At 48.1% G+C, this 26,200-nt stretch overlaps 1 protein-coding gene across 1 annotated transcript; it reads left to right on the forward strand.

Annotated features, from left to right (window-relative positions):
• The first annotated feature begins 10,150 nt into the window (after nucleotides 1-10,150).
• Pcdh12 (protocadherin 12) lies at nucleotides 10,151-26,200 on the forward strand. The gene is made up of 4 exons (XM_052155558.1): nucleotides 10,151-13,359; nucleotides 16,778-16,875; nucleotides 19,209-19,363; nucleotides 24,116-26,200. Exons 1-4 carry the CDS (start codon nucleotides 10,480-10,482, stop codon nucleotides 24,523-24,525), a joined length of 3,543 nt encoding a protein of 1,180 aa, XP_052011518.1. The 5' UTR covers nucleotides 10,151-10,479; the 3' UTR covers nucleotides 24,526-26,200.

Genomic DNA, 26,200 nt, shown 5'->3' on the forward strand with positions numbered 1-26,200 from the left:
AGTCCACCACCCACAAGCATCCCTGAACCAAGCTCTTTATGCTTAGAGACAACAGCAGTGTGGACAGATAAGTTCTACCCAGTCCCTGAAGAATACTGAAGCTGGTGAGCCCTGCCTAGCACAGAAATACCATTAATTTTTGAATTTTGAATTTTTTTCAGTTCTGAAAATCAAACTCAGGAACACACACATACACACACACACACACACACATATATATATAGGCAGCATTCTATCACTATGCTATCCCACTGTGGTGGTTTAAATATCCCTCTTATTGGATAAGAGCACTGACTGCTCTTCCAGAGATCCTGAGTTCAATCCCCAGCAACCACATGGTGATTCACAACCATCTGTAATGGGATCCGATGCTCTCCTCTGCTGTGCCTGAAGACAGCTACAGTGTACTCATATACATAAATAAATCTTAAAGAAAACTATATCCCTCTTATCATAGTTGACGGCATTCGAACAGTTGGTCTCTAGCTGTTGGCACTGTTTGGGGGGAGTTTAGGCTGTGTGGCCTGGCTGAAGGAGGTGTGTCACTGGGGGTGGGCTTGACAACTAAAGAGCCTTACCTGGTTCCAGTTTGTTCTCTCCTCTCACACTTGCTGTTCAAGACATACGCTCCCGGCTTCCTGTTTCTGCCACCACGCCTGCCACTTGTTCCCATGCTCTCAGACGTGATGAACTCTTCGTCCTCTGAAATCGTAAGCCCAATAAACTTTCTTCTAGAAGTTGCCTTGGTCCTGGTGTTTCATCACAGCAATAGAAAGTAACTAAGATAGATATTAGTACCAGATAGTGGGCTGTTTCTGGGAAGAATCTGACTTTTTTCTTTTTTTTTTTGTAGGAATGTGGAAGACTAGAAAAGTGGTTGCATGCTGTAAGCAGAGTGTAATGAGCTGTCTGGGATCTTGTAAGAGAGTGCTGAAAGCAAGGAGTTCTGTGGAGACTCAATTCAAGAGATTTTAGAAGGGAATAATATTAGCAGCTGTGCTAGAGGCCACTCCTGTGATACTTTAACAAAGAATGTGGCTGCCTTCTGCCCTTGTCCTAAGAATTTGCCTGAAGCTAAATAAGCAACTACAGACTCATTTCTTGGGTGGAGGCAAGTTCAAGAGAGCATATTATTTAATCTGCTATACAAGTCTACAAAAAAAAAAAGCAAATAAGACAGAGAGAAATACAAAGTGCGTAACTTGAAGAGGAGAGCACGGGTAGACTCAGCTACAGCCAAGGCTTGCGCTGAAAGAGGCAAAGAGATTAGGAGAGACCGCGGGCTCTGCAGTGGAATGAGGGGCTGGGCACCCTTAGGACAAAGCCACACTCAGCTAACCTTCTAACTTGTCCTTTTTTTTTTTTTCTGCTCCTAAAACACAGCTCAACAAAAGCTCTGCCCATGTGATTCAAGGGGGCCAGGGCCATCCAAGCCTTAGCTACGTCTGTGTGGTTCTGGCTTTAGAGACACAAAGGATACAAGAGTGGAGGGATTGTGTTTTCCCATACATTAGAAAGTCAACTAAGAGCCAGGCGGTGGTGGGGCACACCTGTAATCCCAGCACTCTGGGAGGCAGAGGCAGGCGGATTTCTGAGTTCGAGGCCAGCCTGGTCTACAGAGTGAGCACCAGGACAGCCAGGGCTATACAGAGAAACCCTGCCTCGAAAAAAACAAATCCCTCCCTCCAAAAAAAAGAAAGTCAACTAAGACCCAGTGGCTCTTCCCATTGACACGGCTTGTCACTGTTCATTTGTTCACCATGTAGATCTTCAGGGAATCTCAAAACTTGATTGTTCTTTTCTTTTCTCTTCTCTTCTCTTCTCTTCTCTTCTCTTCTCTTCTCTTCTCTTCTCTTCTCTTCTCTTCTCTTCTCTTCTCTTCTCTTCTCTTCTCTTCTCTTCTTTTCTTTTCTTTCTTTCTTTCTTTCTTTCTTTCTTTCTTTCTTTCTTTCTTTCTTTCTTTTTTCTAGACAGGGTTTCTCTGTGTAGCCCTGGCTGTCCTGGAACTCACTTACTCTGTAGATCAAGCTGGCCTCGAACTCAGAAATCTGCCTGCCTCTGCCTCCCAAGTGCTGGGATTACAGGTGTGCACCACCACCACCTGGCTGATTATTTTCTTAATGGAGATTTCATCCTAAAAACAAAATGAAACAAACCAATGATAAATTGATAAACAGAAGCATGCAAATAACCCTGCTATGAGTAATTAACAGAATCCTAACCGTGCACTAGGTCCTGCTGGAAGAAGTTATGTACTAACAGGGCTAAACATACAGTGGCTCAACACAGTCATCACCATGACCGTCGTCATCAACCTAGCTGTCATCATCCCTATTTTACTGTCTTTTAAAATTTGATTATGCATGTGTGTGTGAAAGTTTGTGCACATAAGTACACAGTATGAGACCAGAGGCATCAAATCCCCTTAGAACTGCGGATACATGGTTGCGGGGAGCTAAATTCAGGTCCACTACAGGAGCAGAATATGCTCCTAATCACAAAGACATGTCTTCAGCCCCTTCCCTCTGTTTTAAAGCTGAGAATTGCTGCTGCTACTGCTGCTGCTGTTGTTGTTGAGATGAGGACTGAACCCAGAGCCTTGTGCTTGCTGGCAAGCACTCTATCACTGAACTAAACTCCAAGTCCCAAAGTTGAGGAATTGACTACAGAGAAGGTCAGTTTACCATTGTCTCTGACAGGGTAAATCCCAGAGCGGAGCTATGATCCTGGGCAGTCCTGAGCCTGCAACATCATCCCCAGGGCCGTGCTTAGACCAACTCAACACGTTTCACAAATAGAGTGGATGATTGGGTCTGTAAGGAAAGATAGTCAAGATCACTGGTGTGACTGGCTTCCTGGATCGGTGCAGTCCAAAGAAGCCCCTGGGTCATCCCAGGATGACGTCAAGACAGATCTCTACAGAGGCTTCAGGTGGCTGACAGCATGGAGTATTTCCTGTACTTTTGATACAAGATAAATTTTGATTACAATAACAGGCACAGAATGATCCTGTTTATACTTGCAAGCTGGCACTCTATTATTATTCCCTTGAATAGGACTGAAAGGAGTTTTGTAACCTCCAGGTAGCGAGGTTCTGTGACGAGGAAGGGGGGTGAGCTTTAGCAGCAGCTGCCATCATAAATCAGTGTGTGGCAGTTTCTCTCAGAGCTCCAGGCTCAACTCCTAACTGTCAAAAACTTGTAAAGGGAAGCCCCATGAGAATTTATGTAACGATGGGAAGGCTCGTTTTCCTTCCTGTAAGAGCCTTTCTGGAGCAAGGGGAGGATTAAGCTGACTAGATTCTATACGAGGGGAGGGGGAGCCCAACTCCTGGGTTCAGAGAGAGGGAAAATGTGGGTCAACTTGAACTATTTCCCTTGCCCCCTAAAAATTGACCTTGTAAACAGAGAAGAACATGCTGAATTCCACCAAATAAATGAATGATTGGGTGACTGAATGATTTAATGACTGAGTGTGATCCAGGCTTCCTCTGGGCTGGTTCTTTCAGTGTGAGAACAGTTCGATCCCGGACTGACCCAGAAATGCTGAGTGTATAACAAGGCCAACCACAGAGTCATCTTATGAATATTCATGTGCAGATGATGCTCCCAGTCAATGTGTTTGATAAAATTCCCTGTGTAGACCAGAATTCTGGGGTAGGGATGGGGAGGGGTCGCTGGGAGGACAGGAAGAGAGTTGTGCTAAAGGCAAACATTATTTTTGGGCAGGTCTGTTGAGTAAAAATACTTAAGAGCAAAAAACATATTCGCTGTTTATCTAAAATTCAGAACTAACTGGGCAACTTGTATTTTCCTATGCCAAATCCGACCATCTGTATCTGAGCTAATAATGCTCAGAAGGCTGAGGACAATAGCTGGGAGCCATGCTACACCTGGGAGCCATGCTACACCTGGGAGCCATAAGGAAGAAGAGCCAAAAGTGGGATCTAAGAAGCAGAGAATTATGTAGAATGTGGAGACAGAGCCAGGTGGCCACTGAAGTCAGGGCGGCAGAGAGGCAGGTATTGGGAGTAAGGTGACCTGCAGGGTGCTAAGTGGGGAAACATCCTCACTTCCTGGTGATGCTGTGGAGTTGGTTGTAGAATTTGGCTCTATAAGGCTGCTAGTGCTTCTGAGAAACTAACCAGAGTTCCCAGTATGGCTGGGTTGGAGATTGGGTCCATGCAGAATCACCCATAGAACAACAGTATTAAAGTCTATAAACCAGGAGCAGAGACACGTGTAACCCTGAGAGATGAGAGATGAGGCAGGATGACCAGGAGATCAAGGCCAGCTGAGAAATTGAGAGCCTGCCTCAAACAGTAAGACCAACAATGACAAGACAAACAAATGGAGACAGAACTGAAACAAGTCAATGAAGCTTGGCAGTGGTGGCAGTGGTGGCAGTGGTGGCAGTGGTGGCAGTAGTGATCCATGTCGTCTTCTGTCCTAGCACTTGGAAGAAGGAGCCAGACACAGTGAATCACAGAGTCACAGACTCACTCTGGTCTACAGAGTGAGTTCTGGAACAGGTAGGCTGCACAGAGGAACTCTGTAGAATGTGAAAGAAAAATGAATGAAAGAAAGAAAGAAAGAAAGAAAGAAAGAAAGAAAGAAAGAAAGAAAGAAAGAAAGAAAGAAGAAGAAAGAAAGAAAGAAAGAAAGAAAGGGAAGAACGAAACAAAGAAAGAAAAGGAGGGAAGGAAGAAACAGAGAAAGGTAAGGAAGGAAGAAAGAGAAAGGAAAGGAAAGGAAAGGAAAGGAAAGGAAAGGAAAGGAAAGGAAAGGAAAGGAAAGGAAAGGAAAGGAAGAAATAAGTAAATTAGTGCCTTCCCCCTCTGGAAATTGGGATGAGAGAGAGAGAGAGAGAGCATGCTTAAAACTACCATCCATCTATTTTTTGCATTTTTCCTGAAGATCACAGGAAGGTCCTTAGTTTGGTATAACTTCTTCCAAAGTCCTACTGTCATCTCCCTTTCCTGACTGTCTTCCCCAGTGCCCCTCTCACATAACTTCAACTTTCATTGCTACTTTTTTCATCTTATTCCATAGACAACAACACAGTCTCTCCAGAAAAGGGATCCAACCAACCTCCCAAGCCCTGCCCCAAAGATCTTAAAGGAGAGGCCTTCTAGAAAGAGTAATAATTGAGCTAGAAATTAGAGAGTCATCCTTGGCAGACTAGGAAAGGAGAAATACGAATTTTCTTACCCTGCCTCTGGCATTTGGCAAAGCTTTCTAATTCATTCCTGTGTGGGGCCCCTTTGAGGACTACCACTCTTTTCTAAGACAGAACACCTTTTTGTTTCTTGAAAAAGTCCTATATCTTGGCAAGTTTCTCCTTGAAGAGTCCATTTCTCTTCCCATACTCGTCTAGAAAGAGATGCCACAGTGTGAGAGTTGACATTTGTCACCTGTCCTAGGAAAGTCCCAAAGTGCCACGTCAGGAACAAGTGGTCCAGAGTAACAAAGCTGAGTTCCCTAGTCAAGACTCCTGTCTTTCCCTTCTACAGGGTCTGCCCAGCCACCGTCGTGAGTGGAATGATCCTGAGGCAGTGCTTGCAGGCCTCTCTGGAGCTGGCTTAGAGAGCAGTCTCAGGCAGAGCCAATGCAGAGGACCAGACCCGGATGTCTGGACTGAGGGGTGGGCTTCTCTAGCTGTCCTGTCAGTCAATGCTGTATCTTAACAGTGTGAGCCCCGGGGATTCCAAGGGCTCTGAAGAGATCCTCTGATTCTCACCATCCTCATTTCACCTTTCGGCTCCTCCCGGTAGACAAGAGTTCACCAGGCTCAGGGTGAACAAGGGCATCAGCTCCAGCCTTAACTGACCCTCATCTTAAAATCTCTAGGACCCGAAGGAGGCTGTGCTCAGCTGTTTTTAAGGTATTTCAAATACTACCTCCTTCCGAACTTTTTTTCCAAATTGAAGGAAATGAAGTCTTTCTGGACAAACTCCAGTGGCAGCTCATCCTTTGACAGGCTGTTGCTGCTAAAGGTCAGCTTCACCCAGGAGAAAGAAGGAGAGAAGGACAAAATGGAGGATGTGTTCCCAGAGACAATCACTGTGAACAGTCTGATGTCTTGTTCCATAAGCCTTTGGGACTTTCAAGGGGTGGCTTCGCTTCATGTCACCAATGCCAATAAAACAAACATGTAACAGTTTAAAAAATAAACACATAAGTTTAAAAAATAAACACATATGGCATGTCTTTAATCCCAGCACTTAGGAGGCAGAGGCAGGCAGATGGCCAGCCTGGTCTACAGAGTGTGTTTCAGGATAGTCAGGTCTATACAGAGAAACCTTGTCTAGAAAAACAAGCAAACAACACCAACAAAATCACATAGAACACACTGTGAATGGTAGCACGAATCTGTAACCTCAATCAGTGCTCAGGAGGTGGAGGTGGGAGCAGGAATTGAAGGTCATTCTTTACTTCATGAAGAGTTCAAGGTCAACCTAAGCTATCTGAAGCCCTGTCTTTAAAAAAGAACCCCCAGGGCTGGAGAGATGGCTCAGCTGGTAAGAGCACCGACTGCTCTTCCAAAGGTCATGAGTTCAAATCCCAGCATCCACATGGTGGCTCACAACCATCCGTAAAGAGATCTGACACCCTCTAATGGCGGTTGAAGACAGCTACAGTGTACTTACATATAATAAATAAATAAATATTAAAAAAAAAAAAGAACCCCCAGCCGGGCGGTGGTGGCACATGCCTGTAATCCCAGTACTCTGGGAGGCAGAGGCAGGCGGATTTCTGAGTTAGAGGCTAGCCTGGTCTACAGAGTGAGTTCCAGGACAGCCAGGGCTACACAGAGAAACCCTGTCTTGAAAAAAAAAACAAAAAACAAAAAACAAACAAAAAAAAAAAAAAAAGGGGCTGGAGAGATGGCTCAGCGGGTAAGAGCACTGACTGTTCTTCTGAAGGTCCTGAGTTCAAATCCCAGCAACCATATGGTGGCTCACAACCATCTGTAGTAAGATTTGATGCCCTCTTCTGGTGTATCTGAAGACAGCTACAGTGTACTTAATAATAATAAATAAATACATCTTTTAAAAAAAAGAAAAAAGAAAAGAAAAACAAACAAACAAACAAAAACAAAAAACAAAAAAAGAACCCCCCAGACCAAAACAAAGCAATAACAGCAAAACACATGTACAATACACATTCAAAGTCTCATTAGTCCATTTTTTTAAATTCAGGGTCACAACACACATATGCATGCATGAGCACACATATTTATTGTATATAATTTTATATAGCATTACTATATATCCACAGCAATCTCTTTTCAAGAATATAAATAACACATAAAATCATGACCGCCATTCTTCTGGGCACTAGTTATCTTTTGCTGTTGTTGCTATGTTGAGACAGGGTAGCCCAGGCTGGTCTCCAACTTGCTATGCAGCCAAGAATAACATCGAACTCCTGATCATTTTGTCTCTACCTCCCAAATGCTGGGCATAACAGGCCTGTACCACCACACCCGGGCTGGGTCATCTATTAAGAGATGTGCTATTGTTTGTGTTATCTTTTCTGGTTCTGTTCTGTTCAGTTGGTGACTGTCCCCTCCGTGCCTCTGCTTCGTTCTCTGCCTTTGGCCACCAGATGGCATTCTGGAAACATTGCCAGTTTGGAACCAACCGTTCTGCATCCAGGCACTCCCTCCTGCAGACTCTCAAAGGCCTCCCCCTCTCTCTGCTACCTTCCCCGGGTGCAGCTGAAGGAGGCTTTCTGGAAGGAAAATCTGTAAGATCTTGGGACAATTTCCTGTGCTCAGTTTCTTTATTACCCTGATGACTTGGCTGTGGGGTTGAAACGGAGGACATAAATAAACCACTCAGGAGATCGGCTGGCAAGTCGTGGCTGATGTCACCGTTCTTCCCAAAGCTCTTCTCCAGAGTAAGTTGTAGGCCCTTTCTGTGGGAACCGGGGCCTTTTATCGTCCAGTGACCTTGGTTCCATCTTCACACAGCCCCCAGATGCAGTGCCAGGAACCGGCTTGTCCAGTTCGGGGTCTCTGCCCAGTCGGCCTCCTTGGTCTGTTTGCTTTGCTCTTTCTGTCGCCTTAGTGAACTAACTACTCCTGTCTGCCAGGGAGCACCTGCCCCGCCAGGGAGCACCTGTCCTGCCTGAGGCATCGCTGCTGACTCTCAGGCCACTCTGAGCTCACCTTTCCATTTCCCCTACTTCCGCATCGACTGGAAGCCTTTTGGGGTCACAGTCTCTTCCCTGCCTGGTGCTGTAGTAGGGATGAATAAGGGTCAGACAGTGAAGTCATCATGTACGCTGTCATCAGAGGCCAATGAGCACCCACTGTGCTCCTGTCCTCTGAGGGGACCACACAGCTCTCCTTGTAGTATAGCCTGCCTCTTGCTCATCCGGAGCTAAGATAGACCAGACCAGGGGAGAAAAAAAAAGAACAAAACCAGAAGGGTAAAGGCATAAATGGCTTCACATTGGCCTTTGAGCCATTAGACCTGCAGGACAAGAAGGAGAAAATAGTAGTCCTGTCTGCTGAGTGCTTCTGCCAGGCCCCACACGCAGGCCTTCGTGTGAATCGCTTTTCTTTTTCATCCTTACTATAACCTTATAGATGACAACACACTGTCAAAAAAGGAAACTGAGGCTCAGAGATTCAAGTAATTTGTGCTCTAAGTCTGTGAGGGTTCTGAGTGCCCCCAGAGCTGAGTCATAGGAAATGGTCTATGAACTCGGGACGCTCACCATGGCTTAGAGGACCCAGTGAGACCAGTAAGCCAATGCAGGAGAGAAGGAAAGAAAGGGCAAAAGGAAGGGGAGGGAGCACACGTGGCTACTAGCCCTCAGCACCCCGACCTGACTGGGTCTCCATGCCAACACAAGCCCTGAGTGGTGTCACTGTGTCCAAATGGGGCATTGCCGGCCCCAAGGACTCAGCACAGACACCCATCTTTGGGAATTTGACCTTAGTTTCCACACTTTCAAATTGCTTTACAGACCTCCAGAATAAAGCTGGGCCTTAAGTTTGGATGAGTACTGGAGGCAGCATACTGAGTGGGGGAAGCGAAGTCAAGAGGCCGTGGTGCAAGCTACCTGCTCCTCCTCTGCCTGAGAGAGAAGGCAAACGGGAGGGGAGAGGTCACCTTCCATCTTGGGGTGGGAGTGGAGGCAGCAGGGCAGTTGCTGTTTGTAGGACTCTCATAAACAAAAGTGTGTGAGAAGAATTGGAGGAAAGACAGATGAAAGGGAGAGGAAGGTGTGGGAGAAGGAATGGCAAAAAGGTTGAGACAGAGGAAGAAAGGCTCGGGGTTCCCCAGACAGGGACTCAAGCTGGACCAGATGCAGAGAACAATGGATCTCAAGGATCTCAGGAAGGGAGGCGGAGGGAGCCTTGTAGCCAGATTAGACAGGTTTTAGCAGTGCCACCGGCACCCTTGGGGGTCTGTGTGAACAAAAACTACCCCATGGCTGATGTAAGCTCCAGTCACAGGTGGGCTAGGCTGTGGGGACTACAGCAATGTTACCCTTGGGACCAGGCCAAGGGATTGCAAACATCACTTCATCCAAGCTTCGCAACTCCCTACAGAGAGGACAACGCTTTTGCTCCCCACTCCTCACCGAAGATGGAGGAATAGAAGCTCAGCGAGGGTAAGTCATTTGTCCCGGCAGACCCGGATGACAAATTGCAAAGTCAGCATTTAAGCCCGCGCGCCACTTCGCTCCTGTGACTGTTGTGCTCATCACAGCTGCTTTTCAAAGGGACAAGCACTGGGGCAAAGTTGAGGCTGAGAGTCCAGCAAGGACAGGGCATGGGGGTGGGGCAGAAGGCAGCAGAATGGGAGAGGAAGGCAAGCAAGAGAGATGAAGTAGAGAGATGGGGAGCATGGCATGCCCTAGAGGGGCATCAGGATAGGTCAAGTCCTTTGTTCACTTGGCTACCAGTGACTCCTTGTCCCTCATTGGCTGCCTTGCTGCATGGATAGCACCTTCTCATCCAGTCTGTCCCAGGAGCCCTGGCCTCATCCTCTTCAGCAACAGGCCCTCTGGGCCTCACAGGAAATGCTCTTTCTCTAATTGCCATTGAAACTCACAGCCCTCCCTCCCTTTTCCTGTAGGTGGGGTTTCCATAGGAAAAAGCTGCTTCTCTGCTTCCCCAGTCTAGTGACTGTTTGGAAGTCAAATCCCTACATCCTGCTTTACTAGGTCAAGTCTCTCTCAGACCGGTACTTGCCCATCACTGCTAAGTGGACCAGCTGGTGCTGCTGTGGAGCAGGAATCTCTTCTAGCAATTTATCTGTTCTGGGACCTCTCAGATCACTTGTCACGAAGATGGCCCTGCTTGGGAATCCTGCTTCTTATAGCATCTTCTAATTATGGGACAGAGTTGTACCAATAGGTCTGAAGTGGGAGATCCAGGCTGACCCAGCCATTCAGGAACTACTGGGGACAAGTCCTGCCTTTGAAAACCTCCAGTCCAGCCCACCCTCCGGTAAGCATGATGCTACTTCTGCCATTCCTGCTAGGGCTCTCAGGGCCAGGAAGCTACTTGTTCATTTCAGGGGATTGTCAGGAGGTGGCCACTGTCATGGTGAAATTCCAAGTGTCAGAGGAAGTGCCGTCTGGCACAGTGATAGGGAACCTGTCCCACGAGCCAGGAGTGGAGGAGAGGCGTGGGAAGGCAGGAGATGCCTTCCAGATTCTGCAGCTGCCTCAGGCACTGCCGATTCAGATGAACTCTGAGGACGGCCTGCTCAGCACTTCCAGCCGGCTGGATCGGGAGAGGCTCTGTCGGCAGCAAGATCCTTGCCTGGTGTCCTTTGATGTGCTTGCCACAGGGGCTTCTGCTTTAATTCATGTGGAGATTCAGGTGCTGGACATCAATGACCACCAGCCACAGTTTCCCAAAGAAGAGCAGGAGCTGGAAATCTCGGAGAGTGCCTCTCTGTACACACGAGTCCCCTTGGATAGAGCTCTTGACCAAGACACCGGCCCTAACAGCTTATATTCGTACTCCCTGTCTCCCAGTGAACACTTTGCCCTGGAGGTTATCGTGGGCCCTGATGAGAGTAAACATGCAGAGCTTGTGGTGGTGAAGGAGTTGGACAGGGAAGTCCACTCATATTTTGATCTGGTGCTGACCGCCTATGACAATGGGAATCCCCGTAAATCAGGTACCAGCGTGATCAAGGTCAATGTCCTGGATTCCAATGACAATAGTCCAGTGTTTGCTGAGAGTTCACTAGCACTAGAAATCCCAGAAGACACTGCCCCTGGTACTCTTCTCATAAACCTAACTGCTACGGATCCGGACCAAGGACCCAATGGGGAGGTAGAGTTCTTCTTTGGCAAGCATGTGTCCCCAGAGGTGATGAACACCTTTGGTGTAGATGCCAAGACAGGCCAGATCATTCTGCGCCAACCCTTAGATTACGAGAAGAACCCTGCCTATGAGGTGGATGTCCAGGCAAGGGACTTGGGTCCCAATTCCATCCCAGGCCATTGCAAAGTTCTCATCAAAGTTCTGGATGTCAACGACAATGCCCCAAGCATCCATATCACGTGGGCCTCCCAGATGTCACCGGTGTCAGAAGATCTTCCCAGGGACAGCTTCATCGCTCTTGTCAGCGCGAATGACTTGGACTCGGGAAACAATGGTCTAGTCCACTGTTGGCTGAATCAAGAGCTGGACCACTTTAGACTGAAAAGGACTAACGGCAACTCGTACATGCTGCTGACCAATGCCACACTGGACAGAGAGCAGTGGCCCGTATACACTCTCACTGTGTTTGCCGAGGACCAAGGACCCCAGCCCTTATCAGCTGAGAAGGAGCTCCAGATCCAGGTGAGTGATGTCAATGACAACGCCCCCGTGTTTGAAAAGAGCCAGTATGAGGTCTCCACTTGGGAAAACAACCCACCCAATCTTCACCTCATCACAGTCAAAGCTCACGACGCTGACTTGGGCAGTAATGGAAAAGTGTCATACCGTATCAAGGAGTCTCCCGTTTCTCACTTAGTCATTATCGACTTTGAAACAGGAGAAGTCACTGCTCAGAGGTCACTGGACTACGAACAGACTGCAGGCTTTGAGTTCCAGGTGATAGCAGAGGACAGAGGGCAACCCCAGCTCGCATCCAGCATCTCAGTGTGGGTTAGCCTCTTGGATGCCAATGATAATGCCCCGGAAGTGATTCAGCCTGTGCTCAGCGAAGGCAAAGCCACCCTTTCGGTGCTTGTAAATGCCTCCACGGGCCACCTTCTGTTGCCCATTGAGAATCCCGGTAGCATGGATCTAGCAGGTACTGGTACACCACCAAAGGCTATTCACAGCCCCTGGTCTTTCCTTTTGGTGACAATTGTGGCAAGGGATGCAGACTCGGGGGCCAATGGGGAACTCCTCTACAGCATTCAAAGTGGGAACAATGCCCATCTCTTTGTCCTCAGCCCTTCCTTGGGGCAGCTATTCATTAATGTCACCAACGCCAGCAGCCTCATCGGGAGTCAGTGGGACCTGGGGATAGTGGTAGAGGACCGGGGCAGCCCCTCCTTACAGACCCAAGTTTCACTGAAGGTTGTGTTTGTCACCAGTGTGGACCATCTAAGGGACTCTGCTCATGAGCCTGGAGTTCTGAGCATACCAGCCCTGGCTATGATTTGCCTGGCTGTACTGCTGGCCATCTTTGGACTGCTCTTGGCTTTGTTCGTGTCCATCTGCCGGACAGAGAAAAAGGATAATGGGGCCTACAACTGTCGCGAAGCTGAGTCAACGTACCGCCACCAGCCTAAGAGGCCCCAGAAACACATCCAGAAGGCAGATATCCACCTGGTGCCTGTGCTTAGAGCCCAGGAGGACGAGGCTGATGAAGTTAGGCCATCTCACAAGGATACCAGTAAGGAGACATTGATGGAGGCAGGCTGGGAGTCCTGCCTGCAGGCCCCCTTCCACCTCACACCAACCCTATACAGGACCCTGCGTAACCAAGGCAACCAGGGAGCATTGGCAGAGAGCCAGGAGGTACTGCAGGACCCCTTCAACTTTCTCTTCAACCATCCCAGGCAGAGGAATGCCTCCCGGGAAAACCTAAACCTTCCGGAGTCCCCACCTGCCCTACGCCAGCCACTCTTAAGGCCTCTGAAGGTTCCTGGCAGCCCCATAGGGAGGGTGACTGGAGACCAAGGCAGTGAGGAGGCCCCACAGAGTCCACCAGCATCCTCTGCGACCCTAAGGCGACAGCGGAATCTCAATGGCAAAGTGTCTCCTAGAGGAGAGTCTGGTCCTCATCAGATTCTGAGGAGCCTGGTTCGGCTATCTGTGGCTGCTTTTGCGGAACGGAACCCTGTGGAGGAGCTTGCTGGGGATTCTCCTCCTGTGCAGGTACCTCTGGCCTGGGCAGCACCTTTTCTGGTCACCCCCAGAAGAATTAGACCACTAAAAGCATTAGGCACCCTCATTTCCCATATTCAACCTTAGACTCACCCAGTACTCGGTGATGCAGAAGTTAAGGGCGCAGTGGCCGGGATCACTGTGGGATCCTAGACTAATTAGTTGTCTGTGGGCCTCAGTTTCCTTAACGGTGAGATGGGTATGTCAGTGAGAGGTATGTGCCTTGTAGAGTTGTCCTGAGGATCAGGCCAGTTAATTCCTGTAATGTGCTAATGCATTCTTGGCAAAGGTAGTAATTAGGAGTAAAAACCCTAGAATAAGGTTGCCTAGGTTCAAATCCTGCCTCTACCTCTTCCCACCTGTGGCTCATAGAGAAGCTACGCAGCTTATCTATTGAAGGTATCTACTTTATTAGCATGCTTCTCCCAAGTCTGCATTAAAAACAAAAGGAATCAACCAATGGCAGCAATGCCTGGACAACTGTCTGTCTGTCCTGTAGTACAACAGAATACAACACATGCTCAGCAAATGAGTACTATCATCTCCACAAAGCACCTCTCCAGCCTGCTACAAACCTGCCTGGCTTAGCTAGGTAACCTCCCTGTGAAGGAGCCAGGCCTACTTACCACAGGCTCCAGGGGAAGCATTTGACTGGCCTGAGACCCCCCCCCCCCAGCCCCCAAAGGTCTATGTGTTGGTTTCACAGAACAACACATTGGAAACAACCCTTCTAGCTAGGTAGATCCAAGTTCAAACACAGCAGCTCAGAACTGCAGAACACAGCGAACGACCTTTAACAGTGGAGTCTCACTGTCTTCATCTACAAAATGGGATTACAAAACCAAGCTTACTTGGTCTCTACTGCCCTAGAGGGGAGGATTAATGGGATGATGAGTGACTGTTTCCTGCTTTGAGATTTACTAAACACTAACCGGAGGTCTTCTCAGGGATAGTGCTTAACACATCCCTAACTGTTTCTCTGACATCCAGAGAGTTTTCTCTGTGCCTGCCTGTGCGTCAGAGACACACTTCTGTTGGACCAGACAATCAGCTCAGGTTTCTCATGGAGTAAGGACACAGCTTCCTTCCCAGCCCCCTTCTCAGGAAACCACCTAGGGGTGGCTTAGCTAGTCTTCTAGGAATCTTACCCTCCAGCTGCCTACAAACCCAGAGGAAGCTACAGCCAAAGACTTCACTCATTCACTCTCATTCACCCACCAGTTGCTTTCTGAATGAACTCTTATGCCAAGTCACTGGCCGTGGCAGTAGAGAGCAGACACTCTGCACAACACACTAAAGTGATGGATAGAAAGGTACCGTCGAGGAATCAGTTGTAGGGTGAGAGAAAGATACCCAACACCCAGGTCTTTATGACAGTTCAGCTCCTCAATCAGATCAGACCTAAGTTTCAGTTCCAGGCCTTGTGGCTGGGAGGACTGTGAACCTCAGCTTCTATCTCTTTAAAGGTTTGGGATGGTGTCTCTTTCCCGCAGCTATTGTGGGGGCACAAATGAGATTAGTTGTCAGCAGGTAATTACTAAGTGCTACCACAGGCTCGATCAACAAGTGAGTCAGGTGCCTCAGCTCATTTTGAAATATAAGCACCATGGGACTTCAGTCTCATTCCCATACTGCTGAGGAAACTGCTTTAGAAGCCATGAGTAAGTTTCTAGGGCCATGGAGATAGGAGATAAGGTGGGGACAGATTTAGAATGTGAACCCAAGTCCAACCGCAGAATTTGGGTTCCAACTGTGAAGTGACTCTGAATGCCTGGATGCAGCACTGGGCGTGGCTCTTCAGGTTGGATTTACCTGGGTAAAAGGTAGCAGGTGGCTTCCTTTTAAGGGCTTCTGTGCCTGGTGGGGAGGCAGGATCTTCCTGAGGCAGGGTATGGGACCCTAACCCTCCCAAGTTGCAGTGATACCCTAGTCCTGGCCCCCCCAAAAGCAGCATTTTTAGGGGTTATGTCCCTGAGTCTGTCGGAGATTTTTAGTATCAACATATTTAATTAACACGGACAATGCTGTAGAGCTAGGAACCCACTTCTGAGATGAGAGACCACTAAGGTGGGGTCTCAGTAGATCTCAAAATCTGAAAGTTCCCAAGCTAGTGACCACGAAGAGACCTCAGTCTGCCAAGACAAGGAAGGTCTGCTTCTGCTCTCTCTAGGACCTCGGGGTATAGGGCTGACATCTAGACAATCGCCTCTTCTTTCACCTTCTGAAACTTCCATTTTTTCCTCCCTGGCCCTTAACAGAAGCTGTCTTCTGTTACTGTCTAGACCCCCTAGACTCTGGTGGACTTCCTGTGGAGTCTTAGGTCTTAGCAGGAGTTCCTGGCACGCAGTCAGAATTCAAAAAAAAAAAAAAAAACCATTTGTCTTGTCAAATTGTCAAATTGTCTGAAAGCCAAGTTTGGTAGCCTATGCCTGTAGTTCCAGCCTTTCAGGAGGCTAGAGAGAGGGTTCAAGGCCACCCTGCACAGCATAGTAAGACCCTGTCTCAATGGACGGGAAGCAGATAGATCATTTTCTTCAGCAGTCCCTCCCTACTTACTGCCTGCTCCAAAATAGTTTGAAGCTGGGCAGTGGTGGTGCATGCCTGTAATCCCAGCACTTGGGAGGCAGAGGCAGGCAGATTTCTAAGTTCGAGGCCAGTCTGGTCTACAGAGTGAGTTCCAGGACAGCCAGGGCTACACAGAGAAACCCTGTCTAGAAATAAAACAAAACAAAACAAAACAAAACAAAAAACAAATTATGTTTGAGACCTTGCCCCTTCCCAACACTCAAATACAGTTTCTGTCACCCTGGCCCCCATCTCTGCCTTCCTTATAAACCATGAACTTCCAGAGACAAAAAAAGCAAGTGTCCCTTTCTTGTTCTTACAAGTCCCACAGAAACACTATGCTTGGCACAAATGCTTTTACATGCATGACTACTGATTGACAGGGTGAATAAGTGAATGGGTGAAGTGACACCATTTCTTCCCTACACAATGAAGTCGTCCCTATTGCCCACACAAACTGGCCAGAACGCTTGAATACAGTTCCAAGATAATCCTTATCAAAGCAGCAACCGTCAGATCAGGAAATACCTTTTTCACTCCAACCCTCAAAGTCCACCATCCACTCCAGGGAATGAACTTGTCGGGATGGTTTCAAGGGTCCCCATGCTATCTCCTTCAGCTGCCCAGGGCTTGCAGTGGCAGACAAAGCCAGGAAGCACCCTCCCCCAGGTCTCTTACTCAGTCATACAGGTCCATTCCCCCCAACCCCCTATCTGATCACAGAAGCATCTGAAGCCAGAGGAAAAACTATAAAAAGAAAGCCCCAGCATTGAGGGAAACATCCGGCGAGGAAGCGTGCAGGGTCGGAATTGTGTGGAGTCAACAGATTTTTCCTGTCTTGTAGCAAATCTCCCAGCTGCTGTCCTTGCTACATCAGGGCCAATTCCAGCCCAAACCAAACCACCGAGGAAATAAATACTCGGCCAAGCCCGGCAGCAGCAGGTAAGCAGCACGTAGCACCCACAACACAGTCCCCTCTGGGCCCCCAAGCCACCCTCCCCACAGCCTTTGGGAAGTGTGGAAGGGTGAGCACACCCTGGGAACCCAGCCTGGAGGGGACTTGCCGCAGGCAGCACCCATCCCCCACTCTGGAAGCTACGTCCTGGGGCCACTGTATTTATGATATTTACAGGTTCTAGTGTCACTAAGGAAATTACCTCATCTCTTACCTCTGACTATCTGTCCCCTCATGACTTGATTGGTTTGAAATCTGTAACTTACTCCTTTCTTTCTCTTGGCTTACTATATCAGGATGTAGATAGATGTGAGGGTATGGCCCTTAGGACAGGTCCTGGAATTGAACACACTTCAAGAGGATATCAAATCCTATTCCTCACTATACAAGGGAGAAATAGATTTTCTTTCTGCAGGCTCAACTTTTGAGCCTGTGGAAATAGACTGGTAATTAGTCCAATGATCTAGAGAAAAAGCCATAAAAATGTTTTAAAATTATTTTGCATTTATTTTGCATATGAGTGGGTGGAAGCACAGGTGGGGAGGATAGAGGACCACATGGGGGCGTCTGCTTTCTCTTCCCATCAGGTCATCAGGCTTGGTGACAAGTACCCTTAGCCACTAAGGCTTCTACCTCACTGGCCCCATTACAATTTTCTCAATCCTAATTTTATGTGATACAGAAACCTTTAGATTGAAGATCCAAAGACCCATTTTTAAGATTGGGTTTGGCATTGCAGGAGTACCTATAAAAATATAATTGGATAAAAGGGGAATGAGCAAACGGAAATTTAGACCAAGCAGGGATTCCTAGCAAGGCCTAATCTGTATAGCTTCTTGACTGTTCCCCCAAGTATTTCTTGTTCATTATCTGTAAGTACACTGTCCCTGTCTTCAGACACCCCAGAAGAGGGCGTCAGATCTCACCACGGATGGTTGTGAACCACCATGTAGTTGCTGGGACTTGAACTCAGGACCTTCAGAAGACCAGTCAATGCTCTCAACTGCTGAGCCATCTCTCCAGCCCCTGGAACGAGGGACTTATGGCCTGCAAGCAAGCTAGGCAGCTCAGAGAATTCCTTTATTGTCAACTCTTACCCAGAGGAGTAAGGGGGAAATTCAAGTCCTGATTTTAGGTTTTAGGGCTGGCTTTGTGAAGAGTTGTAGTTTCTATGACCTACTTTGGGAAAGGAATTCTAGATTGCTATCTACTTGCCTGGGGGTGGGAGCCCTGGGACAGGAGGTCAGAGGGGCAGCTTTAAAGGCCTTTGCTTTTTGGTGTGCTTTCCAGAGCCTTAATAGTACATACACTCCAGAGTCATGAGTCTAGATTTGAATTCTTGCGTAATTACTTAGTCAACAAGTGGGGGCGTGGGGATAGGCAAGCTGCAAAAATCTTCTCACTGATGAAATGGGTATGACGCTTCCATATTGGCTTGAAAAGGTCCACTGAGCGAGTGCCTGCAACCTGCAGAACACCCTCGCCTGGGTTAGGGTAGTCCACACTGTTACCCACAGCTCACTACCTCCCGGAGATCGCGCAACAGCAGCAGCAGCAAGGGTCACAGCGGGAAATGAGGACAACAGACAGCAGATAGGACTTAGGGGCTCTGGGGAGGCTTTTCGTCTACAGAATGAGCTTCTTCCTGAATGGCTGTCAGAGGCCCTGAGGATCAGTGAGACATAGGGGCCCCATGTTAAGCCAGGAAGCTGGGGTGCAGATGCAGACATGATGTACACACACACACACACACACACACACACAGAGATCAACTCCTTTGCTCAGAGATGTGGCTTTGGTAGGAAGGTAGCTGCTCACTCATTCCATATGTTTGTCAAGTACCCTGCGTGTGCTAGGCCATGTCCTGAGTGCTTGACAAAAGAATGAGGAATAAGAAAGCCAAAAAAAAAAAAAAAAAAAAAAAAGCCTTGCCTGGCTGGTGCAGGGTAGATGACCAAGTTGACTGAAGTTTACTCTGCTCTGTGCTATGCTCATCGGAGGAGTGAGGGGGCAGTAGTGAGCAACACTCCCAATGGCTTTCTTTCTCTTTGAGTGCCTACCGGTTACACTGTCGCAGGGCACCATGCTAAAGGCTTTACCTATGAAGACTCATTTTACAAGCCCCCCCCCCCCAGGAAAGTTACTAGGTATTACTCCCATTTCACTCTGGAGGAAACAATCTTCAGGAGTGTAAGACCCAGGTCACCCTGACTCTGTAAGCCAGGCTATGTACCAGTTCCTTGTATAGATGACAAACGCTGCCTAAACAGACATTTATGTGGGAATTCCTCACTTGAAACCCCGTTGGCTTTCTTCATAGGGGTACCATCCCAGACACAGATGGCCTTGTAGGTGTCAGACCTGGTGGCCAAGCAGAACCTGACCTGGAGGAAGGGCCCCCGAGCCCGGAGGAGGACCTTTCTGTAAAGCGACTTCTAGAAGAAGAGCTGTCGAGCCTGTTGGACCCCAATACAGGTAGGAATGCCCCGGGGGTCACCCTGGTGCTGTCTCTGTGCCCATCATCCTCCCAGGCACCCAGGCTGCAGAGTTCTGCTCCAGTCCACTGCAGAGAGGGGCATGGCCAGCATTTTATTTGCCTTGTAGTCTCAGAAAGTATTTATATATTTGCTCATTTAGTTATGTGGCGGTAGGTATAGTTATTTAAGACAGAGTTTTACTCTGTCAATATGTAGTCCAGGCTAACCTTGAATTCTCTCTCTCTCCTTCTCTCTCTCTCCTTCTCTCTCTCTGTCTCTCTCTGTCTCTCTCTCTGTCTCTCTCTCTCTCTCTCTCTCTGTCTCTCTCTCTCTCTCTCTCTCTCTCTCTGTCTCTCTCTCTCTCTCTCTCTCTCTCTCTCTCTTTTGTTTATCGAGACAGGGTTTCTCTGTGTAGTCCTGGCTGTCCTGGAACTCACTTTGTAGACCAGACTGGCCTCAAACTCAGACATCTGCCTGCCTCCGCCTCCCAAGTGCTGGGATTAAAGGCGTGCACCACCACTGCCCAGCAATAAATCTTTTGAACATTAAAAAAAAGGAAAAAAAATAACATAGCACAAGGCTTGACTTCAGGGTCAGTGCTGAGTGATCAGTCACTTCATTCTTGGACTGTGTGCCCAGCAGCAGGAAAGCCTACAAGCCGTCCTCTGTGGGCACGTAATATCAAGTGCAGTGTATAAACAGGTGACCACAGGCTCAGGAACTAAGCCGGCCTGCCCAAAGTCTCCTTGTTCCTAGCTGGGGTGCTCAAACCCAGGCAGTAGCAACTCAACTGCACCTTTTCGTTTGGCATATTTAAATAACTTTTCCCTCCAGAAAGGAGGCAACTCCTTAATGTGCTAATTGAAAGAAAGAAAAAAAAATTTTGGTAGAAAACAATTAGTTTTGGTTTGGTAGAGTGTTTCTAGGTTCATTCACAGGCACTGTATTAAATGTGCCTGTGATACACGCCTATAATACCAGAATTTGGGATTGGAAGGTCAGCTTAAGGCCCTCCATGATGAATCCTGGTCTACTCTGGGCTATATAAGACCCTGCTTCTTGCTGTTGTTGTTGTTGTTGTTGTTGTTGTTTAGAGGAGGAAGAAGAGGAAAGGAAAGCAATTATTTTTAACAATAAACATAATATGAACCAGGCTGTGGTGCCACATACCTTTAAACCCAGTACACAGAAGGCAGAGGCTGGTGGATCTCCATGAGTTCGAGGCCAGACTGGTTTACAGAGTGAGTTCCAGGACAGCCAGAGCTACACAGAGAAACCCTGTCTCGAAAACAAACAAACGAACAAACAACATAATGTGGATTTTGGTGCTGGGCTCCTGCAGCCAAGCGCCCTCAGTGGACTCCCCCTCCTTTAGGTGGCACGCGCGCCCTCAGTGGACTCCCCCTCCTTTAGGTGGCACGCGCTTCCCCTGAGCGCCCACCCTGTTTGTGGATTTACTTTTCATGGCTTCCATCTGGCTGCGAGGCAGGGCAGGTTTTGCCCTTTCTGGGCCTAAAAACCCATAACTAGCATTGACAGAGTGCTTTTTAAGTGCAAGTCACCTATGTCCAGTTTCTCTGGAGAAAATATGAAGAGAAAGGGGCTATTCATTATCCTCATTTCATAATGGAAAAAAAAACCTGAGGGTCAAGAGTGTTTAATAATTTGCCCAGGGTCACGCAGCTAATGGCTATTAACATAGACGCTATGGCTCTAAATTTCAGAGCTGTGCTGCTCAATATGATAGCCACTGGCCACATATGGCTCTTTAAGTTTAAATGAAGTGAAATTAAATAAAATGAAATATTGAGTCCTTAGTCATACCAGCTATACTTCAAGGGCTCAGAACCCACATGTGGTTGGTGGCTACAGTTTTGAATTCTGTCATTGACCAGCTGTGGCTAGAACCCGCAGGCTCAATGCTTGACCTGACCTGCCTCCTTAGGCAGGAGGCAGAAGGGCAAAGTAGCTTTGGAAGAAAAAAAAATGGGGTGGGAAAGACTTTGCTGTTCAAGAACTGGATGCCCTGGGGCTACTGAGGGGTGAGCTTAGGACTGGAGACTTGATGAACAGATAAAAGCCTAAATGAGGGTGTGATGATAATGGGTTGCAACAGCTCAAGGGTGGGGGCAGGGGAGGACATGCTTACCACACAAGTTCGAGGACCTAAATCTGGATTTCTTAAAACCCATGTAAAAGCCAGGCGCGAGGGTGCGTCTGTAATCTCAGGGCTGGGGAGGGGCCCTGAAGCCTGTTTCCTAGCCAGCCTAGCTGAACTGGGAGCTTCAGGTTTAGTGAGAGAATCAGTACTCAGAAGGTGGAGACAGCTGGAGATCTGTGAGTCTGAGACCTGCTTGGTCTTCTTAAGGAGTTTCAGGCCAAGCAAGGGATACTGAGTGAGATCTCATCTCAAAAACAAACAAACAAACAAATAACAAAGAAGGGAATGGAATGAGACATCTGATGTTGACTTCTGGTGCATACACACACACACACACACACTCACACACACAGTGGCTGGGGGAGGTAATGACTATTTTACTAGCTGCCATAATCTCACTGAAGCCATAGTAAAGACTACACAGGGAACTCATGCCATTTTCCAGCTGTTCTCATACAACAGACATTCACTAAAAGTCTTCCCAGACCGGAGAAGGGAGGGGGATTCCCCCATGCTGTACAGTCCAACACTGAAGACAAGAACCAGGGGATCGTTCACTAATGCAAACAAATGATTAGCTGCACCCTGGATAACCTTTCCACATTGCAACAGTAGCATTCCGGTAATGCAGGAAATATAGGCAAACAAACAAACAAGAAAGACAGATCATTTGTGCCCAGAGAGTTTCAGTTAACATTTTGCCCTATTTCCTTCCAGCATCTTCTTCTTGCACAGATTTAAAACCATTAGCCTGAAACAAACATTAAATGCCGGTCACTATAAATGCCTGTTTGTTCTCTCTCTCTCTCTCTCTTTCTTTCTCTCTCTCTCTCTCTCTGTCTGTCTGTCTGCCTTTGCTTCCAGGGCTGGAATTCATGTCTATTTGTTTATTTGTTGTTATTTAAGAAAGAATCTTATGTAGTCCTAGCTGGCCTAGTACTCCCAGTAATCCTCCTGCCTTAGCCTTGTAAGTGCTGGGATTACAGGCAAGTGCCAACACAACTTGCTTCTAGAATTATTATTATTTTTTTAAAGATTTATTATTTTAAAGATTTAAAGACAGCTAAGTACACCCTAGCTGTCTTCAGACACACCAGAAGAGGGCATCTGATCTCATTATGGATGGTTGTGAGCCACCATGTGGTTGCTGGGAATTGAACTTAAGACCTCTGGAAGAGCTGGGCAGTGGTGGCGCACGCCTTTAATCTCAGCACTTGGGAGGTAGAGGCAGGCGGATTTCTGAGTTCCAGGCTAGCCAGAGTGAGTTCCAGGACAGCCAGGGCTACACAGAGAAACACTGTCTCGAGAAAAAAAAAAAAAAAAAAAAAGACCTCCGGACAAAAAAGACCTCTGGAAGAGCAGTCAGTGCTCTTAACAACTGAGCCATCTCTCCAGCCTTAGAATTTTTTAAAAAAGATTTATTTATTGTTAGGTGTAAGTACACTGTAGCTGTCTTCAGGCACACCAGAAGAGGGCATCAGATCTCATTTCAGATGGTTGTGAGCCACCATGTGGCTGCTGGGATTTGAACTCAGGACCTTTGGAAAGTCAGTGCTCTTAACTGCTGAACCCTCTCTCCAGCCCTAGAATTATTTTTGAGACAGGATTTTCTGTTGGGAAAATGAGAGAAGTGTGGTGTGGCATGAGACTCTAAGGGATAAGTTTTCTTTTTAAGCATCAAACACCAGGCAGGTACTGTTGCTGCCCCTGGCCTGTCCCTTTCTCGGGACCATCCTCAGGCCACAGCCCCTTTTCAACTGGGCACTAGACCAGGATTGCCTGCCTGTGGAAAAGCAACAGTGTGAGGGGAGGTGCTCAGGGACAGGTGGTGACAAAGCAGGCCCTGGGAACTCCAGAGGTCGACCCCAGCCGCACACAAGAAGACCATGCTTTCAAGAGTGTGGGTAGGAGACTACCAGGGGCTTCAAAGTCACCAGACCTAGGTCCAACCCAGTTTTGGTTACCTATTAAACAAGATTGTCTTTGAGGGTCAGTTTCCTCATCCTTAAAATGGAGAGAAGAATTTCCTGCAGCCGGTCTTGCCAAGAAGAGAGTAAAACTGCAAAATTAATTAATTAATTACTCTTGACCTCAAGGGTCTGACTAGGTGAAATGAGATAATTATGCGATTTCTTGGCATATGAGCAGTTCATAAATGGTCATTATTATTTCTTTCAGTTTTGTTTGTTTTTGAGGTAGAGTCTCATTATGCTGCCCTGGCTGACATGGAACTTGAAGCACAGATGAGCGTGGCCTCAAATTTAATAGAACTCTCTGGACTCAGTTTCCCTGGTGCTGGGATACCATAGGTGTGCCTCCATGCCAGGCTGAACCAGGCTAATTCCATCAGTCCTCATGCCCCCTTCCGACTAAGCTCTTCCGGCTGCTTTGGTCAGCAGCTTTCCTGCCCAGAGAGCTTGCCCGTCAGGGCCTCTTCCTTCCCGTTCCCCTTTCACCGTGGTGTGTCCCCCACCATTTCCCTTTCCTTCTTTGTCCACTGCTCTTGTCCTGCATACAACCCCACCCTGCCTGGCTTCCCTGCCCTTCTGTGCAGCTGGCTCTCACCGTGTCCCTCCTTCCTCTCTGCAGGTCTAGCCCTGGACAAGCTGAGTCCCCCTGACCCAGCCTGGATGGCAAGATTGTCATTGCCCCTCACTACCAATTACCGAGACAACTTATCTTCCCCTGACGCTGCAGCGTCAGAGGAACCAAGAACCTTCCAGACATTCGGCAAGACAGTCGGACCAGGACCTGAGCTAAGCCCAACAGGCACACGCCTGGCCAGCACTTTCGTCTCGGAGATGAGCTCACTGCTAGAGATGTTGTTGGAGCAGCACACGGTGCCTGTGGAAGCTGCGTCTGCGGCTCTGAGGAGGCTCTCCGTGTGCGGGCGGACCCTCAGTCTAGACCTAGCCACCAGTGGGGCCTCGGGCTCAGAAGCACAGCCTGGGAGAAAGAAGGCAGCTGAGAGCAGGCTTGGCGGTGGCAGGAATCTGTGAACGTGTTTGGTTGGGATGTGTTTGGATCCAGGACCAGCGTCCCCTGGGAAATGTTAGGGCACTCGGGTCTTGAGGATCTCAGGGAATAAGCTGGTTTCTAAAATTGTGGAATTCATTGGCCAGAAATATCCCTTACTTTACGGTAACTGATGCTATGCTTTTCCTCACAGAGGAAGCAGGAGCCCAGCACTCACAAGCATCTGACTAGAGCAGACCTTGTAATGGTCTGGGTGGCTGAGCTTTATAACAACAGGGACAGCTTGTTTCTCTCCTGGGGCTTTGTGGTAAAACACATGCAGAGTGTAAAGAGGTGGCCCTCAGGAGGATCAGATACCACAGAGTATAGTATCACGCACAGAGGGATGGCTTCACTGGACACTGGAGGCAGAGGGCAGGCTCCTGGGAGAGCAGGGCCATGCGTTCTGACCTACTAATAAAGGAACAATTGCAGCTCACTCTCCTGTCTGCACACCACACAAGGGAGGACAGAGAACCAGAGTGAGGGCTGTTTGTCATCGAATTCCTGGCATGAAACTCTTGTTGGGTCATGACAGGAGTGGGTCACGCTGGTTCACAGTGACAGGTACGCAGATGATGGACATGTGTGTCCTTGACCCCGTTCTACTATGTTATCCAACAATATGCTTCTCATCTAGAAAATCGGGGCGTTAGTAAAGCAAGACTGTAAATAGAGTATTTATATGAGCCCAGCACTAGGCTTTAATTTGATATCTCCCCCCACCCCCACCCCCATGCTAGGTCGGTAGTATTTTCATACCCATTTCACAAAAACGAAACTTGGAAACATTGAGTGTCTTCCCCAAGATTGAGCAGGGCGTGGAGGCAGACCCAGGATTTGTGCTCAGGCTGGCCCAGTACCAAAGCCCACATCGTCAACCATGGCACTTAGCCTGCAAACCAAGGAATGGGATGAAGATTTACACATAGAAGGCCCTCAGGCCCAAAGGGGTCCAAGCTTATAAGCACAGCTCCGAGCCTGCATCTGCCCAGACCAGTCCCTTCCTTTTCCAGGAAGCAGCCCTTCCTGTGCGTACTGACACCCCACCTGGGGAAGTCTTCCTCTATCGGCAGGCTTGGGTCTGTGAATTGAGGCCCCAAAGGATGGAGTATGAACTGGAACTAGAAAATCCATACTGACAGTAGCCAGCCTTTCAGGGTTGGGAAGAGTAAAGAAATGGCTAATATTTTCCCAAGGCTTTTTGTTTTTGTTCCTGGAAATTTCCAAGCAGCCACAGCTGGCTTAGGATAGTATGGGGGTGGGGCGGGGCTCTCCTGGACACCGGAGGCGGGAGCTCAGTGCTCTTGACTCTCATCTGTAGACAGGCCAGCTGTGGTCCCGCCTAGGGCTGGTGACAGTCACACACACAGAGAATGCAGTGGTGTTATTCCATCTTACAGATGAGGAGTATGAAACCTGAAGAAGTTAAGCATTTCAGAGGCAAGGTCTTAGTGGTTACCTCACTCCGGGTCAGGGTCATCTTATAAGACCTGTGAATACCAAGCTGTTTCATAGAGCCGTTGGGTTCCAGGCCACTAAGAGAGGCTACGAGAATCAGGCAAGCAGGAGCTCCGTTTTGTCTAGCCAGGTGCGTGGCACAGGTGACACTTGAAATACTTGTGAGTAGACACATGACTGAATAAATGGGTAAACAGA

The sequence above is a fragment of the Apodemus sylvaticus genome, chromosome 13 (genome assembly GCF_947179515.1).
Source record: "Apodemus sylvaticus chromosome 13, mApoSyl1.1, whole genome shotgun sequence".
Taxonomy (NCBI): Eukaryota; Metazoa; Chordata; class Mammalia; order Rodentia; family Muridae; genus Apodemus; species Apodemus sylvaticus.

Bases quoted from the DNA above. Each gene is read 5' to 3' on its own strand.
- Pcdh12 (XM_052155558.1), top strand. From the start codon at position 10,480: ATGATGCTACTTCTGCCATTCCTGCTAGGGCTCTCAGGGCCAGGAAGC. The intron at 13,360-16,777 runs GTACCTCTGGCC...CCTGTCTTGTAG, and splicing joins GGGATTCTCCTCCTGTGCAG to CAAATCTCCCAGCTGCTGTC. The intron at 16,876-19,208 runs GTAAGCAGCACG...CTTTCTTCATAG, and splicing joins GCCAAGCCCGGCAGCAGCAG to GGGTACCATCCCAGACACAG.